This window comes from Peromyscus eremicus, chromosome 13, assembly GCF_949786415.1.
Source record: "Peromyscus eremicus chromosome 13, PerEre_H2_v1, whole genome shotgun sequence".
In the NCBI taxonomy this organism is placed as follows: domain Eukaryota; kingdom Metazoa; phylum Chordata; class Mammalia; order Rodentia; family Cricetidae; genus Peromyscus; species Peromyscus eremicus.
The window spans coordinates 18,881,620-18,906,428 of NC_081429.1; the positions used below are offsets into that span (position 1 = coordinate 18,881,620).

General features: G+C 39.8%; 1 protein-coding gene across 5 annotated transcripts in view; it reads left to right on the forward strand.

Annotated features, from left to right (window-relative positions):
- Window positions 1–24,809, forward strand: part of Fer (FER tyrosine kinase) — a 324,556-nt gene that overhangs the window by 22,917 nt on the left and 276,830 nt on the right. For all 5 annotated transcript variants that reach the window (XM_059277953.1, XM_059277955.1, XM_059277959.1 and 2 more), the window contains exon 2: window positions 17,395–17,660. In XM_059277953.1, the coding sequence (XP_059133936.1) occupies window positions 17,454–17,660 (207 nt within the window). In that variant the 5' untranslated portion in view covers window positions 17,395–17,453. The remainder of the gene's footprint in view (window positions 1–17,394; window positions 17,661–24,809) is intronic.

The window sequence follows — 24,809 nt, forward strand, 5'->3', positions numbered from 1 at the left end:
TTTCTCCTCCTGATGTCCTTTTTCCTGACAAGTACCCCTCCCACTTTCATGTCTGCTTCTGTAGCCTGCTGAGTTTAGTTAGTATTGTTTGCATGGGTTAGGATTTATTTCCTGGAGTTTTGGCAACTGCGCAGTGACTGTACTATTGAAGATAATGATGCTTATTCCCAGGAACCATGAATTGCCTCCCAGGTCTGTCGGCTTTCTATGGTGATTTGTTGGCTGGCCTCATCTTGTGCGGGTCTTACATAGGTAATCGCAGTTGCTGTGAGTTCCTCAGTGCCAAGGCTATGGCATGACCAGAAGACAGTGTTTTACTGTACTCCCCCAACTGTCCAGCCTCTACATTCTGGATCAGTGCAGGAAATTTTGAGGGACGTGTATATCCAAACCACAGCAGTGTTTTGTGTGGTGTTCTGTGTTCAGGCCTCACCAGCTGTCCCTGAGAACTTTTCTTTGCAGTAGTGATTTTTTTTTTTTTGTTTTCTTTTTTTTTTTTTTTTTTTTTTCAAGACAGGGTTTCTCTATGTAGCTTTGGAACCTGTCCTGGATCTCACTCTGTAGACCAGGCTGGGCTTGAACTCACAGAGATCCGCCCGCCTCTGCCTCCCGAGTGCTGGGATTAAAGGCGTGCGCCACCACTGCCCTGCCTGCAGAAGTGTTAATGCAGGATTGAGTCAGGTTTCATGCATCCATTTGGTTCTCACGACTCTTGAACAGGAGGTAAACAGTCCCCTGCTGGGTTGTTTGTTTCTTTGTTGTTGATGACCTGGTTTTTCACTTAAGGGTTAGAGTTTGAAAACACAGATTACTTGATGTCTCTTTTGGGAAGTATCTGGTTTCTAGGAATGTTATCTACCTAAAACTTGCAATTTGCTTCTAATTCTCTGAGGTTGGAGGCGATCAAAGAGTCTTAAGTATTTTTTCTTTTCAGAATACCATTCAAGTTTTAAATATATATTAGCTGAATTACGTTTTTCATTTGGTTGTATTAAGTTAAGAAAGCTAGAGATTTGTATTTGCTTTACTGCACTAGCATTTGAAATTAAGTTGGAAGTCTGCTCGAGTTTGCCCTCATTGTTCATTCTCCACCTTCTAATTGTTGCTTACCCCTTCTGTCTAGGACTATGTGTCTAGAAACCGAGTATCATCAAACAGTGGGAGCTCGACATATGTCTTTGGAAAAATGCACTATTTGAAGTGTAAAATAGATTAAAATGTAAATTTCATACAGGCAAATCAATAGATACAGCCAGATCGTGGTGCAGTTTGACAAGATTTATGGACCTTTTCTCCCTGGCTGGCCCTGTCACTTAGAGAGCACTCCTCTTTATTTGCTTTGGGATTTCACAGATTTTACTGATTTTTCCTTAGGGATGATTAGTGTACTTTTTGGGAGGCATTTACAGGTGACTTTTAAGCAGTATCCTATCCCCTGTTTTATTTGGCTGGATTGAGACTTATATGTATATGTGCTTGCAGGTTAAATTTCTCATATTTGTGGAAAAGCTCTAGGGCCTGACTCTTTAGACCTGGAGTGTTGTTCGAATCTTAGATGGTCTTTTAATGAAAAACCCAGAGCCAGATATTTGGGTGAAAGCTGAAAGATCAGAAAAGCAGAACAGCCAGCCACTAGTTCTTACCTCTAGGAAATACTCAGCCTAAGAGAGTGAGTTCCTGTTTTCTCACTCCTTATTTACCTTTCTCTGCCCCGCTATATTACTTCCTGAGATTAAAGGCATGTGTGCTTCCCAAGCAAAGGCATAAGATCTCAAGTGCTGGGATTAAAGGTGTGTGCCATCATTGTCTGACCTCTATGTCTAATCTAGTGGCTGGCTCTGTCCTCTGATCCTCAGGCAAGTTTATTAGGGTACACAATATATCACCACACTGGAGTCATATATCTGATATGTTCTAAAGCTTGCTTTTCCTGTTTATTGTTTCATTTGTATTTCTACTCTGTATACTTCAGAGTTCGTTGGCCGTAACCTTATATTAGAAATATAACATGGTGATGGATCAGTGGTTAAGAGTGCATACTCGTCTTTGGGAGGACTTCGGTTTGGTTTCAGCACCCATGTTGGCTAGCTCACAGCTACCTGTAACTCTAGGTTCATGAGGAACCAATGTCTCTGGCCTCTGCAGGCACCCACACTCATGAATAGCTGCCTCTGAGACATACACATATACCCAGAATTAAATGTAAAAGTAAATCTTAGAAAAAGAAATATAAGAGAACAGAATCATAGCGAACAAGAAGAAAACAAGAGTAACTGAATCTTTAAAAATTTATTTAGTTTTTTGTTTTGTCTGTGAATATTTTGCCTGCATGCATGCCTGTGTACCATGTATATGCCTGGTGCCCATAAAATCAGAAGAGGGTTTCAGATTTCCTGGACCTGGAGTTACAGGTGGTTGTGAGCTGCCATGTGGATGCTGGGAACTAAACCCAGGTCCAGTGCAAGAACAAGTGCTCTAACTGTTGGGCCATCTCTCCAGCCTAAGAGTATTGAATGTATAAAACAAAACAAAAATAGCTCCCCCCAACAACAACAGCAACAGAACAGGCTCAGGCTGAGGAGAGCACATGCCAGTTTTTATTAGTGCTGTCTTTTACATTACAAGCATTTCCTTTTGGTTCGTTTAATCTATTTTGAATTAAAAATGTAATCTTTTTTTCATTTGATACGTTGTATAATAAGTACACAGCGAATAATAAAGTACAACTATGAGATTTACTGAGACCTCTGTGAGTGCACACCAGTGTGACTGACTTTGAGAAACATGATGTGAACATGAGTAGATTATCATTATTGTTGAGCCTGATGATAACAGAGTGCAAGTGCAGAAAAGTCTCCTGAAGTAGGTGCCATGACCAGTCTCCACATCCTAGTAAGAGTTACCCGTGTTCATGGTGTTAGGCCAGGGAACTTCTCCATCATTAAGGGGAGTGCTAATTGTCTCTCTATCTCTCCATCATTCAACACAGAGGTAACCCAGGCTTTTAACAACAACTGTAACAACAGAGCTGCAGAAGGTAAAGAAGAACTCAGAGTTGGGACTTACTAGGATAAGTGCATCAGAAAGATGGTAATTATGGGAAGTCAATTGATCTGTTCAATATGTGTATGGAAAGAGGCAGGGAAGGGTGCATACCCTTGTTTACTTTGGATGGTCCAGATTTACACTGTAATCCTTGCATAATGAGAACAACATCCTACTTTTGTCTTAAAAGCATCCCAGGCCGGGTTGCTGAGAGACAAGCCTACGTAGTCTAGGAGTGACAATCAAATTTCAGGAAAAGTTTGGTTCGTGGATGGTGGATGGTGGACAGCTCTTTGAGATCAAAGAGTAGGTGAGTTAAGTTGCAGAGAGGTGGAAGGTAGTAAGTTATGGCTCAAAACTAGAAACTGAAAATTTACATTCCAGAAGTTAAATAGTTTTAGACTTAGGCCATAGCTAGAATCATTGGAGAGTTGAAATAGAGGCAAATTGAAGGTCTTAAAAAAGAAAAAATTGCCAGGCGGTGGTGGCACACACCTTTAATCCCAGCACTCAGGAGGCAGAGGAAGGCGGATCTCTGTGAGTTCGAGGCCAGCCTGGGCTACCAGGTGAGTTCCAGGAAAGACGCAAAACTACACAGAGAAAACTTGTCTTGAACAACCAAAAAAAAAAAAAAAATGTAAAAGGTTAAGAGTTGGAATGAAGTAGAAGATTAAGAGGAGGCAGATATGGAGCCAATCAACAGCAAAGTAGGGTAAAGCTTGATACAGTGAAATGGTATAAATCTCAGATTTTTTTAAAAAAAAATTAAAGGATAAGGAACTTTTTGTTCTAGACAGCAAAACCTTTCTTTTTCTTCATTTTTTTTCTCTTTTTATTTAATTTTTTTAGTCTCACTGTGTAACTCTGTAGACCAGGTTGGCTTTGAACTCAGAGATCTCCCTGCCTCTGCCTTCCATGTGCTGTGGTTAAAGCCACAATGACCCACAACAAAGCATTTTTATTAAGCCCCAACCGATAAGCCTGTTTATTTAAATTAGTGTATATTAATTGTACAAAGAGTGAGTTTCATTGTGACAGTGCCAAACATTAATATAACATACTTGGATCCTATTTACTCTTTGTTACCCTCTCTGATCCTTCTCTCACCTTTTATTCTCAGTAGAAGAAAGTTTTGTTTGAGATAGGATCAAGGCTCCTTGATTTGGAAATGTCACCAAGGAACTGGACAGTTTCCCTCTGTGTCTCTTAGGCTCATGGATATGGCAATGGAGAAGATACAAGTTTCATTTCCTACTTCTGTGATAAAATACCACGACAAAAGTAATTTAGGAAAAAGGGGGCTTATTTTAGGTTAGAATTGTAGTTTATTCTAGGTTAGAATTATAGTCAGTCATAGCAGGAAGGTTAAAATGGGGCAGGAGCTTGAGGGAGTTGGTCACGACACATCTGGAACCACAGAAAGCAATGAATGCACACACGTTAGTGCTCAGCTTCCTTTTCTAGTCTTACATAGTTCAGGACCTCCTGCATGGGGATTGTTGCTACCCTGAGTGGGCATGTCTTCCTAACTCAATTAAAGCAATCCTGATAATCCTTCACAGACATTCCCGCAGGAGAGCCTAATCTCGACAGTCCCTCACTGAGACTCTCTCCAGATGACTCCAGATTGTGTCATGCTGGCAGTTAAATTTAACCGTAGAAGATGATGCTTCCACCCATGGACTCTTGGAGTTGTGGGTTAGAGATTTGGGGAAGCTGGTTTATAATTGTAGTGGAATCCTAGGGAATCTGTGCAGATGTTTACAATTTTGAATTAAAGTAGAAATATGAGGCTTTGATTAAAGGGTGGATCTGAGGATTAGGTTTTTCTTTTTGATAAAAGACTAAATTACCTGAAGAAGTCAAGAATGGAAGGAACTTTTCTGAACATTAGCATAATGTTGGCTTTCCTGAGTCTGGCTCTCTGGAGGCTGGGGGCTGCCGTGGCCTGTTCGTTTCACTCCAGCAGATGTGCCTGTAGTAGTTGCCACTCCGTGGTGTGTGCCTCTGCTGAGCCTGTTCCAAGTACAGAGAGGGACTTTGGAAGCCATTCTGACTCCTCTCATGGAATTAATCTCTTGAAAAGTAGAAATTTGTTTGGCCTTAACTTGAAAACTTCATTCTTTTGTAATAATTGATCATGTCAGGCTAAAAGGTTAAAGGGCATTTAGATAGCTATATATCTAGAATTTAGAGCGCACGAGGTCTCTTTTAAGCCTTTTCTTTTGCTCTTTACATTTCTGCTTAAGTATCTTACCTGTCTTCCCGCCTTTGTAACTTTGACTGAATTAGAACTTGTACTTAAAAGTAACTCTCCTCCATGGACTCTTCCATCTTTTGTCTTTGCGCTCTCTCATGGTTTTTAGTAAGCCACTTTTTAATAAGTACCTTAATTACGAGATGCATTATTAATCTCATTTAACCCCTACAAAGCTCTGCATAATAGGTTTCTGCCATCTCTTTGAAAGAAAAGAAAGTTGAGCTCTCAAGAGGATAATTAGAGTACATTTTGCACCATTGCTAGATGTTAGGGTTGAAGTTAGCACTTCCTGTTCCAAAGCCACTTCCTACTAAAGAGATAAACAGACTCTACTTCCATACTTCTCTTTTAACACCCCTTAAGGTTTATTGAAAAGACTTCCTTCCTCTGTCTTTTCTACCTCCATTTCTTCCTTTCTCCTTCCGTTCCTCCCTCCCTCTAGAGATTGACTCAGGACTTCGCTCACGCGCTCTCCCACTGATCTATGCCTACAGCTCCGTTCTTTCCTAAGTTTTTTTGTGTCTTATACTTAGCTGTGCTGCTTTTCCCTCATGTCTTTTCATAGCACATATTTTTATATTCAGTCATGCGTACCTTCCTGTGTGGGTTGGAGGAGTGTTGTGTGTCCTTCCTCAGGAGCCCATGTACACCCCATTGAATTATTTGTCATTCATTTGTCTCTGTGTTTTGGTAACTTTATTCATCTCAGTGGTTTTGTCACTAAGAAATATATATGACAAATAGGTGCTCAATGTAGGTTTGCTGAGTGACTTTTGAATGTATCAGTTGGATTGTCATTCCCTGTGAACTTGTTTTACTTCACTGTAAATTGTTTGAAGGCTGTAGTCCGGATTTTATTTACCTTATGTTCCTAATAATTACTTCTTGTTGGTTACCCAATAAATACCAGTTGACTTATATCAATTCCTTTACAAATTTCTGCTATTAATTCTGTTCTTCTCAGTTGCCGATGTTACTACTTCATGTAGATTTATTGACATATGATATAACAGTTAAATTAAGAGCAAACACGTTCCCCATTTGTTTAGACTTCCCAGGGGGAGATTGTCATCCACTAAAGCAGTTCAAATAGGCTGGCCAGGCCAGAGCTGTTTCACTTGAATTTAACTTTCTCTTTGCATTGAGCTTGAAACAACATTTTCAAGCAGAAAGCTTAGCAGAAATTTGAGACACATGTGTTTTGACCATGGGGTGGCCTAGTAATTGGTAGTAAATGGCATTGTCTTTGTGGTTATATCTTTCCGTCTATTGGAGTGCTTTGGAAAAGGAAACTCATTTTGTTCTTGCAAGGTTAATTTTGGGTTTGGAACCATGGCTATTGCTTGCTCAGTGTGGCTTTGTCTCAGTCTCACTGCTAGAAGCATGTAGAAGGTGAGAAACATTGAGATCATTTTGTTTTAGCCATCTGATTATTTCATATTATCACTGTGCAGACATTCTGATGATGCAGTGTGAGTTGTAAAGTGATTTGGATAAATCTTACTAGGACTCCAAGTGCCAGTCCTCACCTTCTACGTCTTACTTGGGACAGAGTCTCTCTTGTTACTGCTGCCCGTGCCAGGCTAGCTGGTGTTAGAGCTTCTGGAGATTCCCCTCCCATGTCCCATAGGAAATACAGATGCTCGTGCTCCTGTGTCCAGGTTTTCTGTGGGTTCTGGGCTCTGAATTCAGCTCTTCAGGTTTGAGCAGCAAGTTCCCTTGCCCTGAGCTATCTCACTTGCGCATGCTTTTATCACCTAGTTTCATTAGCTTATTTGCCAACGTCCAATGATGTACTTCATAGACTCTCTTTAATAATTTTAGATAAAGGAAAACACTCTTTTTTAAAATAATAAAACCTCTGTGTTAAAATAAGTGTCCCTGATTTGAGAGAGAATACTCGGTATAGATTAGACTTTCTTTATGCTTTTAAAAACCAAATATTCACTAGGCATAGTGGTGCACACCTTTAATCCCTGCACTTGGGTGTAGTTGGAAGATTTCCTGTGTCCTGGCCTGCGGTCAGTTGGGACAAATCTCTCCCACACGTGTCCCTCAAGTAAACACACAGAGGCTTATATTAATTATAACTGCATGGCCATGGCTTAAGCTTTTTGCTAGCTAGCTCTTATATCTTAAATTAGCCCATAACTATTAATCTATATATCTCCACATGTTTCGTGGCTTTACCTGCGTCCCATTACATGTTGCTCCTTAGGTGGCTCGCTGGTGTCTCTTCTCTCCTTCTTCCTGTCTCTCTCTTTGAATTTCCTGCCTGCCTCTAAGCTGCCTTGCCATAGGCCAAACGGCTTTATTTATCAACCAATCAGATCAACACATTCACAGCATACAGAAAGACATTCCCCCATCATGTGGGAGTCAAAGACAGGTAGATCTCTGTGAGTTTGACGCTAGCCTGATCTACAGAATGAGTTCCTCCTCTTCTCCCCTCTCAGTTCCTCTTCTTTTGAGATGGTGTTGTCTGTACCACAAACTTGATATGTAGTTGAAGATAACCTTGAACTTCTTATTATCCTGCCTCAAACTCCTAAGTGCTAGGAGTATTACACTGTATCCTATAATGCTCAGAAGAACCAGTATTTCTATCTTTACATTGGCAGAATATAAAAGTTGACAGTTATAGAGCCAAAAATTGAGAAACAGGATGCATTTTAGAACAGATATATGTGTATATCTGTATGTTTATAAGATATTATCATAGGAATTTTGTTATCTTTCAAAGAAACTATCTGTTTTACATTTGGCTATTTAATAACTTTCATTCTGTTTATGAAATCTGTATATGTGGATATATTCTATAAAAATTAAACTTCTAATTTTAGAAAACATAGCATTTTTATTCTTTAAAATTTTTAATTCAGTCATTGTTACGGAAAAATGCAATCTCAAATTGAAGACCATTAAATAAGATAGATATAAATAAATAGGTTAAGTAAATCCAAATAGCCAGCAGTTTAGTAAGACTTATATTAGTTTTATAAACTTGTTTCTTACAAAGAGATAATGTTGGGATAAGGATGGGGCTCAGTTGGTAGCATGCTTACCTAGTGTGCATGAAGCCCTGGATTTAATCCCCAGCACTGCATAACTGATCATAAATACTACATGCATGTGATAACAGTTATGCAAATAGAGGTAGGAGGATCAGATGGCCAAGGTCATTCTCAGCTGCATAGCAGGGTTAAGGTCAGTCTGGGCTACATGGGCCCTGTTTTGTTTTTTTTTAAAGATTATTTTGATAACAGCATACATGTACTTTTGTATAACATCCTGTTACTGCCTGGTTTGTAATTGATATCCACTAAATTATATAAATTTTTTTCTTTAAGGGAAATTTAAATTATGTGCATATGTGTATGAGAACTTAAGTGTAGATGTCCTAGAGGGCAGAGGTGTCTGGTTCCCTGAAGCTGGAGTTCCATGTGATTGTAAGCCACCTGGTGGGTACAAGGAACCAAATTTAGATTCTGTGAATGGGCATGCTCTTAACTTCTGAGCTAGGGCTCCAGCAGCTGAATTACAGAGATTTCTATTCTCTGTAATAACCTAAGCCCTAGTGATATAAAAATGAAAAAAAAAAAAACAACTATGTATCTTTTTCAGATAGCACATAGTTTAATGGAAGAAATAGACGGAATAAGTAATTAAAAAGTTTGATGTGCTCTGTTAGAGATAGCCTCATGCAGTTCCTGATCTGAAGAAAGGGACTACTTAATGGAGCCTGGGTAGTGTTTGTTGTGGGGTAGACATCACGGAGTACAACTTTCAGATTTGCTTGCTGAAGATTTTCCAGGTAGATGTGAATAGAAAGACATTTAGATTGGGGGAACAGCCTCAACAAGGGCACAGAGGTGTGAAAGATCAGGGGAGATTTTAGGAACCCCAAACGTTCTGGTTTCTTCTTGTTGCTGTCACAAACACCATGACCAGAAGAACTTGTAGGAAGAAGATTTGTTTTGGCTTACAGGTGGCAGTCCACCATTGAGGGAAGTCATGGCAGGAACTCAAGCAGAAACCACGGAGAAACATTGCTTGCAGGTCAGGCTCAGGCTTAGCTAGCTTTCTTATACCTGCCTGGGGAGTGGTGCCGCCCAGAGTGGGCTGGGCCCTCACACAACAGTTAACAACCAAGAAAAACTCCCAGGGATAGGCTTGCAGCAAATCTGACCCAGGCAGTTCCTCAATTGAGAGTCCTTTTTTATGTGACTCTTGGCTGTGTCAAGTTGACAGTTAAAGCTAGCGAGGACCATAAGTAAGTTTTAAAATTGTGTGACTGTTATGGAAGATGGAAACTGTACTGATTACCAGGCAAAAGGACTTTTAGTTTTAACCTGTAGGGTGTGGTTGTAAAATTAATACCAAATGCCTAACATTATAAGTGCTAATAAGATTAAAGCCAATTATTACCATGTGGTGTGGTGGTGAGTCTTCATTATAATCTTAACTGGATTTGGACTCACCTAGGAGAAACAGTTCTGGGTATGTCTTTGAGGGAGTTTCCAGTGAGGCTTAAATTAGAGAAGACCTATTATGAGTGTGAACAGCTCTACTGCACGGGATGAGGTCCTGAACTGATAGAAGATGAGAAGGGAAGGAGCCACCCCATCACTGGCGTTCCCATTTCTCTGCTTCCCGGTTGGCACCACATACGGAGCTGCTCCTCCTGCCTTTGCCACCGGGATGGACTACATTCTTCCGAACTGCGAGCCAAAGTAAACCTTTCCGCTTTAAATTCCCTTTGTCAGGCGTTCGGTTGTGATGTTGAGAAAGTAAGTCATCAGAAGTATAGATTGCTGGGCGCTGGCGATGCCTGTGCGGTGCTGTGTAGCTTCAGCCGGCTGATCCACTTTATAGATTCCTCTCGTCTGCTGTGTACAAGTCACTTTTCTAAGGGATGGAGCTGGTGGTACACAAGAGTGTGTTTACCTGCTTGTCTGTAATTTATGTTACAGACCAGCACTGTATACACCCCACTGTGTAACTTTTGGCTACAGTTGATAATACAGTTTTCTCCCATACCTCTTATTACTTCTAGAATAATACGGATGCTTTTGGAAGCCCCCCCCCCATATTATGAACTATAGTTTGAGGGTTTTTTGCTTTGTTTCTAAGACAGACTGTTAATACATAGCCCAGGCCTGCCACTGACTCTGCCTAGAGTACTAGTATTGTCGAGGTGTGCCTCCATACCTGATGTCAGGGGCTGGGCATTTTGAAAAATTGAAATTTTTATTGGTATAATTATCAATTGCCTTTTAATTTTTGAGATTTGTAATTTAATTACAGCATTTCCCCCTCCAAACCCTCTCATATTCCTTCCCTGCTTTCCTTCAAATTCATGGCTGCTTTTTCACTCATTGTGTGGTCTGCATCTGTATGTATGTATGTGTGTACCTATGAATGACTTTTAAGTCATGAGAAATAGTACCGTGAGGTTTCATGTGTACTTTGACTAGGCTCTAACTTCTACTTGTCCACGCTGAGCTCCAACAGTTCCTCACCCTTATAGTAAGCCTTACTTGTGGGATTTCTGCTCTTGTATGAGTTGACATTTTTTAACCTGTCTCCACAATCTGGGGGAAGTGGTGTGCGTGGTGACTTCATTTCTTTTACTGATCTAAGAAGAGTTTTTAACTTTCTCATCAGCCTTTTTCTTTATAGGATGGACCACTGACTCCAAGTTTCTCTTTTTTCCTTCCACAACTGTGTTTTCTTCTGGTCACTCAGGCTTTCAGAGAGTAAATGTTTGATTTTTGAACAGTCCCCTTTCCTCTTCTGGACTGTGGATTTGATCTCGTACCTAAGTATTCTCCCTTCCTTTAGATTCTGAAGATTTCTTCCCATTTTTCCTTTTAATCTGAAATTTATCAGTAAATCTGTTTACATTTAGTTACTTAAGTTCATGATTGCTTTTAGTTTTTAATAAGGTGTTAGGTTAGAGTTGAGAAGGCCAATGCTGTCTGCTTTAGACTTGGTCAGAAGTCTGTAAGTGTAGTTGAGTCTATTGTGAGGTGTTGTATTCTGTTCCATGATTGTCTGCCCCTGACCAATGCCATGCAGTTTGGGCTTCCATTGCTCTGTGTGTGTGTGTGTGTGTGTGTGTGTGTGTGTGTATAGTGTTTGTGTGTGGTGTATGTGTGTGTATATGTGTTTTGTTTAAGCAGGTTGGGCTTTATTTTCTCCTTGCCCTCTGATGAATCAAGAGTTATATTTTTTGTGAGTGTCACATGGGTCTCTGTTTTGTTTTTGTTTTTTTCTTATCTCTCTCTCTGTTGACTGGTTGGCTGGATTCTGTTTTGTCCTTATCCTCATCAGTAGTGGCTTCTGTCATCTCCAGTGTACTGTGGAACAGAGCAAGGAAGTTTTCAATTTACATTTCTTCCTTCTATAATTTCTGATTATTCTTACGGCTTGTCTTACTTGCTTAAGTCTTATATTTTTACAGTTGTTTCAAGAGAGTTTATATTTCATTGCTGAAGTGTTTCACTATGGCTGCTTTAAAACCCTTACCTTGTTAGGCTGGTGCCCAATTCGTTTTGGTACTAGCATTAATTATGTTTTCTCATTAAAATTATGATTTTCTTGATGTATTTGCTGATTGGACCCTATATAATTTATGTGTTATGTTAGACTTAGGGACCATTTGGATCTCTTATTTTCATAAGTAGTTACCTCGTTGAGTTTTTTAGCATGTAGATCTTTGTCTGCTTTTATGGGATACTGTTCCAGTGATAGTTTTAATTTTTTTTGCACTGTTGTTTCAGTTTCCTTGATTTAGTTGATAACTCTTGGTCTCCCTGTGGTTCCTACTTAGGCCACCTGAGAAGGTAGTACATTCTTTCTTAGATGAAGTCATAGATATCTATTGAAAGGGAAGGATGTGCTGGGATTTTCTTACCACATTCTGCTTGCCTGATGTCTTCAGGGTGAGGAAGACATGTGGGTTCTTGGATTGTACTTTGTGCAAAAGTTGGGTCCTTCCTTCCTGTCCTGCTTGCCTGTTCTGGTGTGTCTGAATGAGGAAGGAGTCCCTCAGATCTGTGAGTACGGAAAGTTCCTGTGTGTCAGTCAGACATATTAATGACATCCTCAGAGGCACCAAGTGTGTTGATGTCATGGAAAGGAAGAAAACTCAGTAATTCCCCTTATATTAATTTGACCCAGGAGTGAACCCAACTTTGAATTCTCCACTCCTCGGCCTGTGTCTTCATCTGTTTGTAGTGTGTAGTTGATATTTGTTTCTGACCCATTCCTAAGAAGAGCTTCGTTCTGTGTTTATTGAACAGCACAGGAAACATCACATGTGAAAGGAAGGAGGGATACATTACAGAAGTCCCTAACAGTTTTACAAGGGATTAAGTTACTGACCCCAGCTGAGTCAGATAACAAGTGTTATTGTAAGCACACAGTTATCAAGCTATCCATATGCTACTCCCAACGTTTATGATGGGTCGTATGGGCTACTTTCAGCAAATGATTGCCTTAACACACACGTACACACATGCGTTGATCTGGGTCAGGGACATGGAAGAATACATGATTTAAGATTACAGCTATGCGTTAGCTTAGGTTGTAAAAGCTGATTACATAAGAAATCCAAGACAAGTAATGTTACATTATTCTCACAAAGGCAGGTTAAACAAGCAGGCTGAATACACAGTAGGACATCAGGTGAAGTCTGTGTGAGCTCAGTGAATATTATGAGCTTGGCTGTGAGGCCCAGCAAAAGTTCCTGTCTTTATAATGTAAGAGACATTTTCATAAAAATGTACTCCCACATTCCTGAATAGATTGCTTGCTATAACTGGGTCTCTCTAGCCCATTCCTCCTGCTTGATTTGGCTATTCCTGGTAGAAAAGGTGAAACATGGGTTGGTTTGCACTCTACTTAATCATTGCCTGCAGGTGGAATATTTTGGATACTGTAGTTTGGTGTTACTGCAAACACTGGTCTTACATATATCTGATTTGTCATGAATAGGGTAGTTATATGTATTATTACATATATCTGATTTGTCATGAATAGGGTAGTTATATGTATTCTTACATATATCTGATTTGTCATGAATAGGGTAGTTATATGTATTCTTACATATATCTGATTTGTCATGAATAGGGTAGTTATATGTATTCTTACATATATCTGATTTGTCATGAATAGGGTAGTTACATGTATTCTTACATATATCTGATTTGTCATGAATAGGGTAGTTACATGTATTCTTACATATATCTGATTTGTCATGAATAGGGTAGTTATATGTATTGTATCGGTCCATTAGTTAATTCCGTAAGTATCTGTCATATTGAACAGTCCAACAATTAGACACAATCTATTATGGAGTTGCCTTACCTTTGTTTTATGTAGTGTATCTATCTGATACATCCAGTCTAACAATTAGACAGTTAATTTATTATGGAGTTGCCTTAACTTAAAAAAAAATTCTTATTCCATTTTTTCCTAAAGAGAGGTACATGTATATTCTGACCTAGAAAATTAATAGACATAAATAAGCTCTTAGGACAGGCTGGAACATTTCCCATATTTTGCTAGAGTCTGTTTTCCCTTTTTTCCCTGAGCTCTACACAATTTTTTGAAGCAGAAATTAAAAAAAATGCTTATGAAGATGTATTTAGAAGCAGAGATGGTATTTATGCCACGTTTGGACTAAAGTGAACCACAATCTTAGATTTAGGATTTAGGGGTTTTTTTTTCCTGTTGTTGTTTTTTTAGAAATTAAAATATTCTCAACGTTTTTTTCTTCAAAGATACTTATTCTTTGGCTGAACATAGGGTAAGAAGTGTATGTTTCTACCAGCTGCAGGTAAAAATAGCAACAACAAAATATTGTCCGTTTTTGTATCCCACAAATGATTGTCTTTTCCATGTGGTCCTGGGGATTGAGCCATGGGCTTCTGCATACTACAAAATGCTCTACCACTGAGCTACACCCAGGCCCAACGTCATTGTTTTAAAGCCACTGTCTGGGGCCCAAAGCCTGGAATCACTGACACTCAGTGAATAAGCTGGTCCCTCTAGTTATGACTCAGCTAAGGGCCACTCAGTCTTGGTTGCTGCTTTGGAAATTTTAGCAAGGAGTTCCTTCCAAGTCATAAACATTTTTTTCTAATTACTTTATAGTTCATACAATTGAACATTTTTCAGTTGGGAAACAATTGTAATTTATTCTCTACTTGGAGAACAATATTTTTTGACATGTCTTCAGATGAAGTTAGAGAGAGAAACCTCTTTTTGTATCTGTGTAGATTAGATGGTGTCAGTGTCCTTAACTGGAAACAGAATTCTAGGGTTTGGACTGTAGCTCAGTGTAGTGAACACTTGCCTAGCATGTGTGAGGAGGCCTGGGGTTCAATTTCCAGCACCCCACAAAAGAACAAGCAAAGAGCCACTACCACTATTGTGAAACCCTTGACTTCTAGCCTGGATGGTCCCGAACTGGAAATGAAAGGCATGTTTCACAGCTCTTCCGTCTGCTGTGAAGGTCACTGCTGGAAAGACAAACAGGAGGACAAAATACATCTTGCAGTAGTTTTCAGGATTTATAGTAAACAAGGGGGATATCTTGGGGAAGTTTATGATAACTGGCCTATATTTGATCTTGTTACGTCTTAGTGATTTTGAAATAACTGGTTTGAGTTACTGTTTGAGTTCTTGTCCACTTTCTGTCACCCATAACATTGTAATGTGGACAGCGTGAGTTTATAAATAAGACAGGTTCATTGGGGCTTAGGGTTGGAGGTTCAAGGTCAATGAGCCACATCTGGGCATGGCCTTACTGCCAGAGACCCAAGTTCAGGCCATTTCAAGGAGTAAGTGTGTGTGTGTGTGTGTGTGTGTGTGTGTGTGTGTGTGTGTATGTGTGCGCGTGTGTGATATGTGTGGGAGAAGGAGAGGGAGAAGGCAGGCAGGCAGAGTAATTTCTGGGTTGTCTCCCTCTTATAAAGCTATTGCTACCAAGATTTAATCATGGGGCTCCATGCTAATTACTTAGTTCATCCTGATCATCTCCCAGAGGCCCTCCTGCTAAGTACCACAGTGGGATAAATTTCTACCTTCTTATTACCTCTCCCTTGGGATTAAATGCCAAAACATACTGCCTTGAGGGATGCATCAAAACATATCTAAAACATAACACTTTTTGTGAAATTATTAAGGCAACTCCAAGTAGTTAAAAGGGAGGTTTATTCTGTGGGGTAACTCACAAATGAAGGGATAGGTAACAGGGTCTGGGAAAGGTGTAGCACAGTCCGGCCGTGTTCTCTGGAGAACTCTGCTGGGTCTACCTCCAGCGTCCAGGGTCCAGGAATCAAGGGAGCCAGCCCATCCAGATCTCGGGTCTTCAGGGTCCTCTCTCGGCCCCACCTTGTAGGTATGACTGTTACCAAAGCCTCAATGAGGGTTGGAACTTCCAGATCAAAGCTGGAATGGCTACCCACTACATAACACTCACATACTTAGGAATTCATCTGATGGAACTGTGCAGTTTAGTTGGCTTTTAACCAACTCACAGAATTGTGCTGCCATCCCAGTCAATTTTAGAACACTTTCATCACCACAAAGAGAAATCCAGTACCTCTCAGGTATCATTCTCCATTTCTGTCCAAATTCACTCGCCCTAGACAACTACAAATTTATTTTATATCTAATTGTCCTATTTTACACGTCATGTAAGTAGAATTATACAATATGTGGTCTTTTGTGTCATGATTTCTTTCACTTACAAAATGTTTTCAATACAGATTATGTCAAACTGGAATCTCTTGCTTTGTTAACACATTAATTCTTTCTCCTTTGAACGTTTCAGGAACTCATTTATAATTTCAGCTTTTTAGTTGGATGAACACAAGTTTGCATTTAAAACAAGACTTGTTCCCAAGTATTCTATTCTTTTTTTTTTTTTTTTGACGTTTTTGTAAATGGAATTGATTTTTCCCCCTCTGATTTTTTCAAAACAGAATTTCTCTGTGTATCCCTGGCTGTCCTGGAACTTGCTCTGTAGACCAGGCTGGCCTCGAACTCACAGAGATCCGCCTGACTCTGCCTCCCGAGTGCTGGGATTAAAGGCGTATGTCAGCACAGCCCGGCTTGGAATTTATTTTTAATTTAACTTTTTGGGTTGATTGTTGCTGATATGTGGACATTAGATTGATTTTTTTTTTTTAATCCTGACCTTGCACTGCGTATGTTAGTGAGTGCTGTGTTGCATGAGCAAACGTATGAGAAATGCCACATAAGGGAAGAAGGGTTTACTCTGGCTCACAGTTTTATTGGTTTCCTTCCATGGACCTTTGACTGTTTCTGAGCTTTTGGTGTGGAGTATATATGGTAGCAGGTGTGTGTGTAGAAGCTGCTCACCTTGGAAACCAGGAAGCGGAAAGGACGGGACTAGGAGTGATCTCTAAAAGCACATTCTAGTGACCTACTCTGTCTAGTGAGACTCCCCATCTAGAGTTCCCACCACCTCTTGAGCATCCTTAGCTGGGAAGGAGACATTTGGCGTACAAGTCCATAGAGGACATTTCCTTTCCATCAGTCATGCTTGGTAATGTACCAGGTTCATTCTGATACTTAAGTCTTTTCTTGGATCTTCTGTACGCTAAGTGGTGTCATCTGCAAATGGAAATCACTTCACTTCTTCCTTGTCTAATCTGATTATTTTTAATATTAGTTGTGTGTATATGTGTGTCTGTATGTGTGGGTGTGTGCATGTGAGTGCAGGTACCTGAGGAGACAGAGGTCTCAGATCCCCTGAGTTGGAGTACAGGCTGTTGTGAGCCACCCCTCATGAGTGTTGAGAACTGAACTCGGGTCTTCTGGAAGAGCAGTGTACCATCTCTCCAACTCCCTTTCCTAAATGCCTTTTATTTTACGATGTCATTATAGTGCCTAGAGCCTTCAATGTAGCAGCAATACGGTGCACATCCTCAGTTTCTTCCTGATCTTTGGGAGAAGACGTCTAGTTGTCATTAAGTTAAAACAGTGGACCATGCTTTTGCTTTGAGAACTAGTTTCCTTCTAATTGAGACTTCTTATGTTTCTGTCCACAGAGATGTGCTGACTAGCAGGCTCACTTGTACGGTGTAGAAGACAAGCAGTACCTTACAAGATGGGATTTGGGAGTGACCTGCGGAACTCACAGGAAGCTGTGTTAAAGTTGCAGGACTGGGAATTACGGTTCCTGGAAACAGTGAAGAAATTTATGGCCCTGAGAATAAAAAGCGATAAAGAATATGCATGCAATTTACAGAATCTTTGTAATCAAGTTGATAAAGAAAGCACTGTGCAGGTGAATTACGTCAGTAATGTGTCCAAGGTAAGAGTGGTTTCCTTCGTTTGTATAGCATCATAGTTGTCCTTACAACAGATAGATCATACTATAGAATGAGCCTGCCCGGGTCAACTGCAGTGTTGTAAATTTTATCTGCCTCTTGTCACTATTCCAGACATGATGTATGCTCGTATGTGGAGATATGTGTGTGTGCGATGCACACACCTGAGCGCAGTGTTTGGAGGTCAGAGGAGGATGTCGGCTGTCTGCTGTGGCTCTCCACCTTAGTCCCTTGAGTGAGGGACTTGTTTAGGCTAGGGACTGTCTGGGCAGCCAGCTCCTGGGATCCACCCATTTCTACCTTAAAACACTGGGATTACAGGTGCACGTGGTCATGTCTGGCTGTTTTATGTGGGTGTGTAAGGATTTGTACTCAGACGTGCAAGCTTGTACAAACATCGCGTTTACTCACTGAGGTATCTCCCCAGTTCCTGATCCTGTAAATGTTTATGTGCTTACTTTAATATCATTTCAGTTCAAAATTTAATGTGGTTATTTGATATTATTATTAAATATAGTTCAATTTAGTATTTTAACTTTCTCTTTGTTCTATCTTCCTTTAATTTTTTTCATTTATTTACCCCCTTTCTTTTCTTAGGTAAAAATTAATTATTATTATTATTTTTTTTTTTTGAGGCAAGGTCTCTCTACTTAGGCCTGGCTGTCCTGAAACTTACTATGTAGACCAGGCTGGCCTTAAGAGGTATGGCTCACAAGAGATATGCCTGCTTCTGCCTCCCAAGTTCTGAGATTAAAGGTGTGCACCACCCCGCCCAGCCTTAAATTTATTTTCAGTAGATTAGTATCCATGCATTACCAAGTGATGTTTTGAAAATGTCTACATTTTGTAATGTTTAAAAGTATTTAAATAGATTAAACAAATCACTTTTCTTTAATTGTGTGATCTCTGGTAGGTCGTAGATCACATTGCAGGCAGGTCCCACTCCTTAAGAGTAGTTGAGCAACACAAATTGGGCTTTGGTTAAAAATAATAAGTTGGGTGTGCAGGGAGGTGACACTGAAGAGGGTCATTGGGAAGACTTGGAGGCTAAAAATGATTACAGTATGACGTTCTTAAAGAATTAATAAAAATATAATTAAAAACCTTGTTTCCCTGATCATGTATTTCTTGTTGATGAAAACATTCAAAGTCCTAAGACCTTTTTTTCAACTTTTTGAAGTCTGTAGTAGACAGTACTTGGGAAGCTAATAAGTTATGTTTATTCTCTACAGTCTCTCCAACCAGGTGGCAAAACATAGAATAGAATCATGAGGTGAAAGCAAGAGGTAGTTTTGGCAAGAACCAAAAAGATAAAAGGATGATACATGACCCAGTGATTCTCAGCCAAGATACTAAGAGCACATCGTAGAAAAAGACCAGGCTCCTAAGTTAAAGTTATGGAAAATCTGCATGGTCACGTGCTGAACAATGAAAGTAAACGTCTGTCAGTCACCAGTTACAAAACTCAACTCATAGTGGATTAAAAGGACAAATGTGATTTCTCATTATAGCTTTAATTTCTCTGATGATTATGTGTAGGTCCCATGTTAATAATGAGTAAATCGTAAACATCTTGTTCAGTCAATCTTTTATGTGTTTTCCATGTTTCTACTCAATATGTTTGTTTCTTCTAGTTTCCTTGATGTAGTCATGGTAACTGTTCAGTTATCCTGCTGTTCTATCCTGTGTGCTGCTTTTGTGTCTTTCCTGTTCTCCGCTCCCCCATGTGGTGCTGGGGCTCAGACCCAGGGCTCTGTCTCTGCTGGGCGAGCATGCTGCCACCGAGCTGTATGTCCCCCAGCCTTTCTTGGCTTAGCTTTTCTTCTTAGCCAGTGGCACTTTCCTGCACTCTCTGGCTAATAACCCGTGATTTGCTTCCAGGTGCCTTGGACTTTCCTTCGTGTCTTGTTAGATGTGTTTGTTGTCCTACATATTCTTGAGCTTTGCTTTGGGATGCAGCTGAACCACTTGCAGACAGTGTAATCCTCCTGCTTCTTGCTTTTGCGTTTGTTACGTCCAACTAGGATTGATTTCATGTCTGATCACTTTATCTTCTCTACATACCAAGGTCATCTTAATGCTCCAAAGAGTGCCTAGTTACTATAACAACGTACAGTTTGACTTTGGGGCACTGTCGTGAGTTCTCAGGTGCTCCTTGCAATCTTGTTTCGGCTCTCTAGGCTTTAGTGGTTTCCTGACACATGCAGGCTGTCCAGGACTCACCTCTGCGATTGAGGAAGAGTCTCTGTAGTCTCCAGAATTTTCTCTGTGTCCACCTCTCTTTTACAATGAATGCTTTGTCCCTGTTCTTTCTCCAGGGGGACCATGAGTTCTGCTAGTCCCCTAGGTGTTTTGGCCCCTTTGTGTGCTGAAATCACTCTTCTGAACTGGACGTTACTGGGGTTTTGCTTAATTGTGACCTAGACTTTTTTTTTTTTTTTTTTTAACCAAGTCAGCCTTAGTTATGTTAGGGCTTGGGTCATGATTTATAGACTCTGAGGGATTGTTGTTTTATTTACTGATGTCCACTGTCTCTTGAGTGCTGTTAATTTTATATATTCTTGTCTAGCTATCATTTTAGCTAAGTGGATAAATTAATACCCATTTCTCCACTGTCGCAGGAAGTGTAACAATTTATGAGGTGGTTAAAGATATATTATGTCCCTTTATTCCAAAATATCTTTGCCTGTGTTTTCTAAGAATATATCTGATATATAATGAGTCAAATTTTAATAGTTTAGTCATAGTACATGTTACTGTTAAAATATTGTTAAAAATACGTTTCTTGGTCTGGTGAGATGGCTCAGTGGCTAAAAGCACTTACTGTGCCGTCTAACACCCTGAGTTCAATCCCAGGAAGCCATGTGGAAAGCGGAACGTGGTAGTGTGCATCTGTGAGCTACAGTGAGATGGGGGCAGAGGCGTGACAGTCACCAGGGTGCAAGCAGTCTGGAGTATGCAGCATGGCAGAAGCGAGGAGAGCCTGCCTCAGTGAGGTGGGAAGGAGAGAACCAGCTCTTACGGGCTGTCCTCTGACCCTCCACATAGCCCCTTCCGTGACAAATACGGCACCCTGACCTGGTCTAAGTAGCCAGCTTTCCCCAGAAGTCCTGTTTCTACCCGGTGCTGGCGTCATAGGCCAGGTTCCACAGCTGCTGGCCTGGCGTTTAGGTGGGTTCTGGGGATCTGAATTCCAGTTGTCTTCATGCTTGTGAGGTAAGCACTGGGTTCGTTGAGCTGTCTTTCTGGTCAGCCTCCAACTCTTGTCCACTGTTCCAGTAATGGCCTTTCTTACCTTGACCCCGAATTCAATCTGGAATCAGTCATTTCATTTCGTTTTTGTCTTTTCAGTGAACATAAACAGGATATGTAATACTAAATGAAATATGCTATGGTTTTATCATGTATTTCTCTAAAAGTGAGCATAATTAACTTCTTTTTCCATGTGTTTAACAGCTATTTTACTGTTTAGAAACAGATTTATTTTTATTGACATGCATATGTGTGTGTGTGTGTGTGTGTGTGTGTGTGTGTGTGTGTGTGTGTGTGTGTATACATGCACCCATTGTATGCAGGTACCCTCAGAGTCCAGAAAAGGGTGTTAGGTCCTTTGGAGCTGGAGTTACAGGTGTCTGTGAGCCGAACTTTGGTCTTTTGCAAAAGTAGCAAAGAGTCTTGACCACTGAGCAATCTCTCCAGCTACTGTAGCCATTTTCCTTCTTTTGTCTTACTCTGTATAGAAGATCATTTTTACTTTGTGTTTTGTTGATTATTAAAATTACAGCTCTCCAAGTACACTGTTCCTATACATTATGGTGATATAGGTAATATTCAATAATACAACTTATTTGAAGGGAGATATTGATAACCTTTTGAACACAAAGTAGATAGAAATATTAGCAGTACTCATATACTACACTGAAAAATGTTTTTGATGATCTAGAGTTAATACTTAGTAGCCACATGATACAAACACTGTGTATGTAATGTGTTTATTATATACAATAACTATATGTAATGCTGTATAATTTATATTAGCTACTTCTCAGGAGATAGCATTAGTTCTTATATGGCATTTGATTAGAGATGTGGATTTGTTATAACCCAAGTGCTATGTTAAGGAACAAGTTGAGCCTTATGTGTGTTCTCTGACTGTGTGGAAGTGGAGGAAGCACCACGTTAATTCATGAATGGTACCCATTGAGCCAAGTTGCTTAGTCATGTGTTTCTGTCAGGCACTGCAGTCCTTTGCTGGCTGCTGTTGCTTACTCTTTTATTATGAGCCAAACTCATCCACGACTCATGGGTATCACCTGTCTAAAGCCTACTTTCACAGGGATATTTCTAGTCTTTTCAAGATAAGGTGCCATGTTTATTGTAGTGTACTTCTTAATCACTGTATGTGAAGTTGGAGAAAGTTGCTGTACTTTTAAATGCATCCCCGATTATGGTTTTCAGTGTTCTCCTCCTAACACATCTATAAACCCTGTGACTTTTAGTGACTCATTTACACAGTGAAGAGATTGTTAGTGACACAAATACTTTCTTTCAACAGGACTTATACAGTGGAATTACTAAGGGAGGTTTAAAGTATTGTCCCCATGCTCTGTCTCAGAAGCAGGCTGCACCAGGTCATAGAATCCCCAAACTGATGTTTTTAAAAGACTCGGTTATTTTTGATGGCGGCCAAGTTAGAGACCATTTGGAGCAAGGAAATAAGATTTAAAGAAAATGCAGAGAGGTTTTATGAGTGGGGCACATCTAAAGGTTCCTTTGTACTTGGAGTTGAGTCTTTGAAAACTCTGTTTTAGGGAAATTTAATGAGTTGTTTGCTGGCGTGCTGTATCCTCTAAGGACCTAGAGACTCCAGCCTTTTCCTTACATAACAGGCAAACTTAAATAAAAACTGTTGCTTCAGAGAATCATTTATTTTGAGTTATTGTGTAGTGCAGAAACTATGCATTCTTCATGGAATTTTAATGTTGAATTTTTGAATTTGAGATGAAAGTAAGCAAGTACTTGGAGGATGTAATCTATAGCAGAAAGCTGTTTCTGACAGCTATTATTTAGGTATTTTTCAAGCTTGAGTCATCTTGTTGACTGTTTTCAATGCCTTGCTGTAATTATAGGGCCCAGCAGTACTTTGTTTTTTACTCAGTGTCTTGGAATACATACTTCGTGGTATAATAAGCTCAGAACACTGAAATTACTACCTGTTTTGGGAAACTGATTCATCTCACCACGTCTGCTAGTTCAAAGGTAGATGGCAAGAAAGGACAGGTGCTTTTCTAACAGGTGTACGTTTTCTTAAAAAAATTAAAATTTTTTTTCATGTGCATGAGTATTCTAGCTGTGTGTATCTTTGCACCATGTGTATACAGTGTCCATGGAGGCCAGAAGAGGGCAGAGATACTCTGGAGATAGTGTGAGATTGATTACCTGGGCCTGGAATTACAAACGGTTGTGAGCCACCATGTGGGTGCCAGGAATTGAACCTTGTCCTCTGGAAGAGCAGCCAGTGCTCTTCACTCCAGCCATAAACGGTGTTCATTTTCTCCCTGTGTGTAGTTTTTGTTTTCAATAATCTGAGCATGCAGTTTACTTTTTAAGTATCCTATTGTCATTTCAGGATAACTCATACTGTTGACCTCTATTGGTTTCCAAAGGACACAATTGTCATTTTATCATTTATATTGATTATTTTACACAGCTAGGGTTGTATTTAGTACATGCAACTAACTTCTTTTTGATAGTTGGGAAAAAGGAAAATTTTCTAAATCATTTTTTAAGCTGTGACTTAAAAGTGGAGCATTTATTTTTAGGTAAATCCTGTTTTTTGACTACAAAACAACAGAATAAGAAAACTACAAAAAATATTTAAAATCACAGATTTCAGATAAAAGTAGTACTATGTGAATATTTTAACCATATTATTACATACTCTGAATAATGTTATAATGTCAAAAAAATCTCAGATTAGTATTTTGTTTTCCGGGGGCACAGGAAAGTGGGTGCTATCAGTATCTCCGTGTTAACTTAGTCTTGTTCTGAATTATTCAGTGTTGGATTTGGATTGGTTAGCTAAGATGTTTTGTTTCTTAATTCCTCTTTTCATTGGGATTGTAAAGGATTACCATTATGTTTAGTTAAAAACAAAATTATAGTGAGAGGTCTTTTTTATTTTCATCTCTGTAGCTTTGTAACAAAGATGTCATATCAAGAATGACACAGATCTTGACCTAGAAGGACTTTTTCCCTTGGATGTAATATGCTACAAAGTAGCTGGTATGTGTGTGCGCACATGTGCGTGTGCGCGTGTGCATGCACATGCACAGACCCCACATTCAGTTACAGTACTCTATATGGGGCCATGATCCACAGTTTGAGGGGCTGAGATTTGGACAACAGAGGCTGGTTTTGAAAGGAATGAAATTAGAAAGATGTAATGGAGACCATCATTTTTTTCTTCTTTTTCTGTTGTGTGCTGCACAGGACTTGAGAGAAGAAAACAGAATTTATTTGATACAACTTTCTTCTTTTCTTTTCTTCACTTTCCCTCTCCTTCCCTCTTTTGTCTTAGGGTTGGTTTCTACTGCTGTGAAGAGACACCATGACCATGGTAACTCTTATAAAGGAAAGCATTTAATTGGGCTGGCTTACAGTTTCAGAGGTTCAGTCACCACATGACCCCTGCCTCCATTCCTCTTCCTCTTTCCCCTTCCCTCTCAGATGTTTTCCTCACCCCCGACTCACAGTTGTCCATCCTAAGATAGTGTTTCTATTATTTGTTCTTCCTTGATCATCAGATCCTGAAGCTAACGTGAAGAGTGACTGATGGCATGACTCAGGCATTTCCTTCCCTCTGTCTCTCTCTCTCCCTCCCTCCTCTCCTTCTCCCGTTCCTCATTAGCTCCCTGGGTCCTCCAGTCTGCTTTTGGCCTTCCAAAACTTGAACATTTTCCCCAAATTAATCCCTGTCTTTTCAACTGCATAATGTAGATTGTATTTTTTTGACTAACCCTGAGTTATAGAGAGGAAGTTTAGAACTTAATAACCAGAGTACACAGTTGTCACAAACCAGTTATCAACACAGTGCTTCCAGTGAAGTACAGGGTGCAAAATACTTTACTATT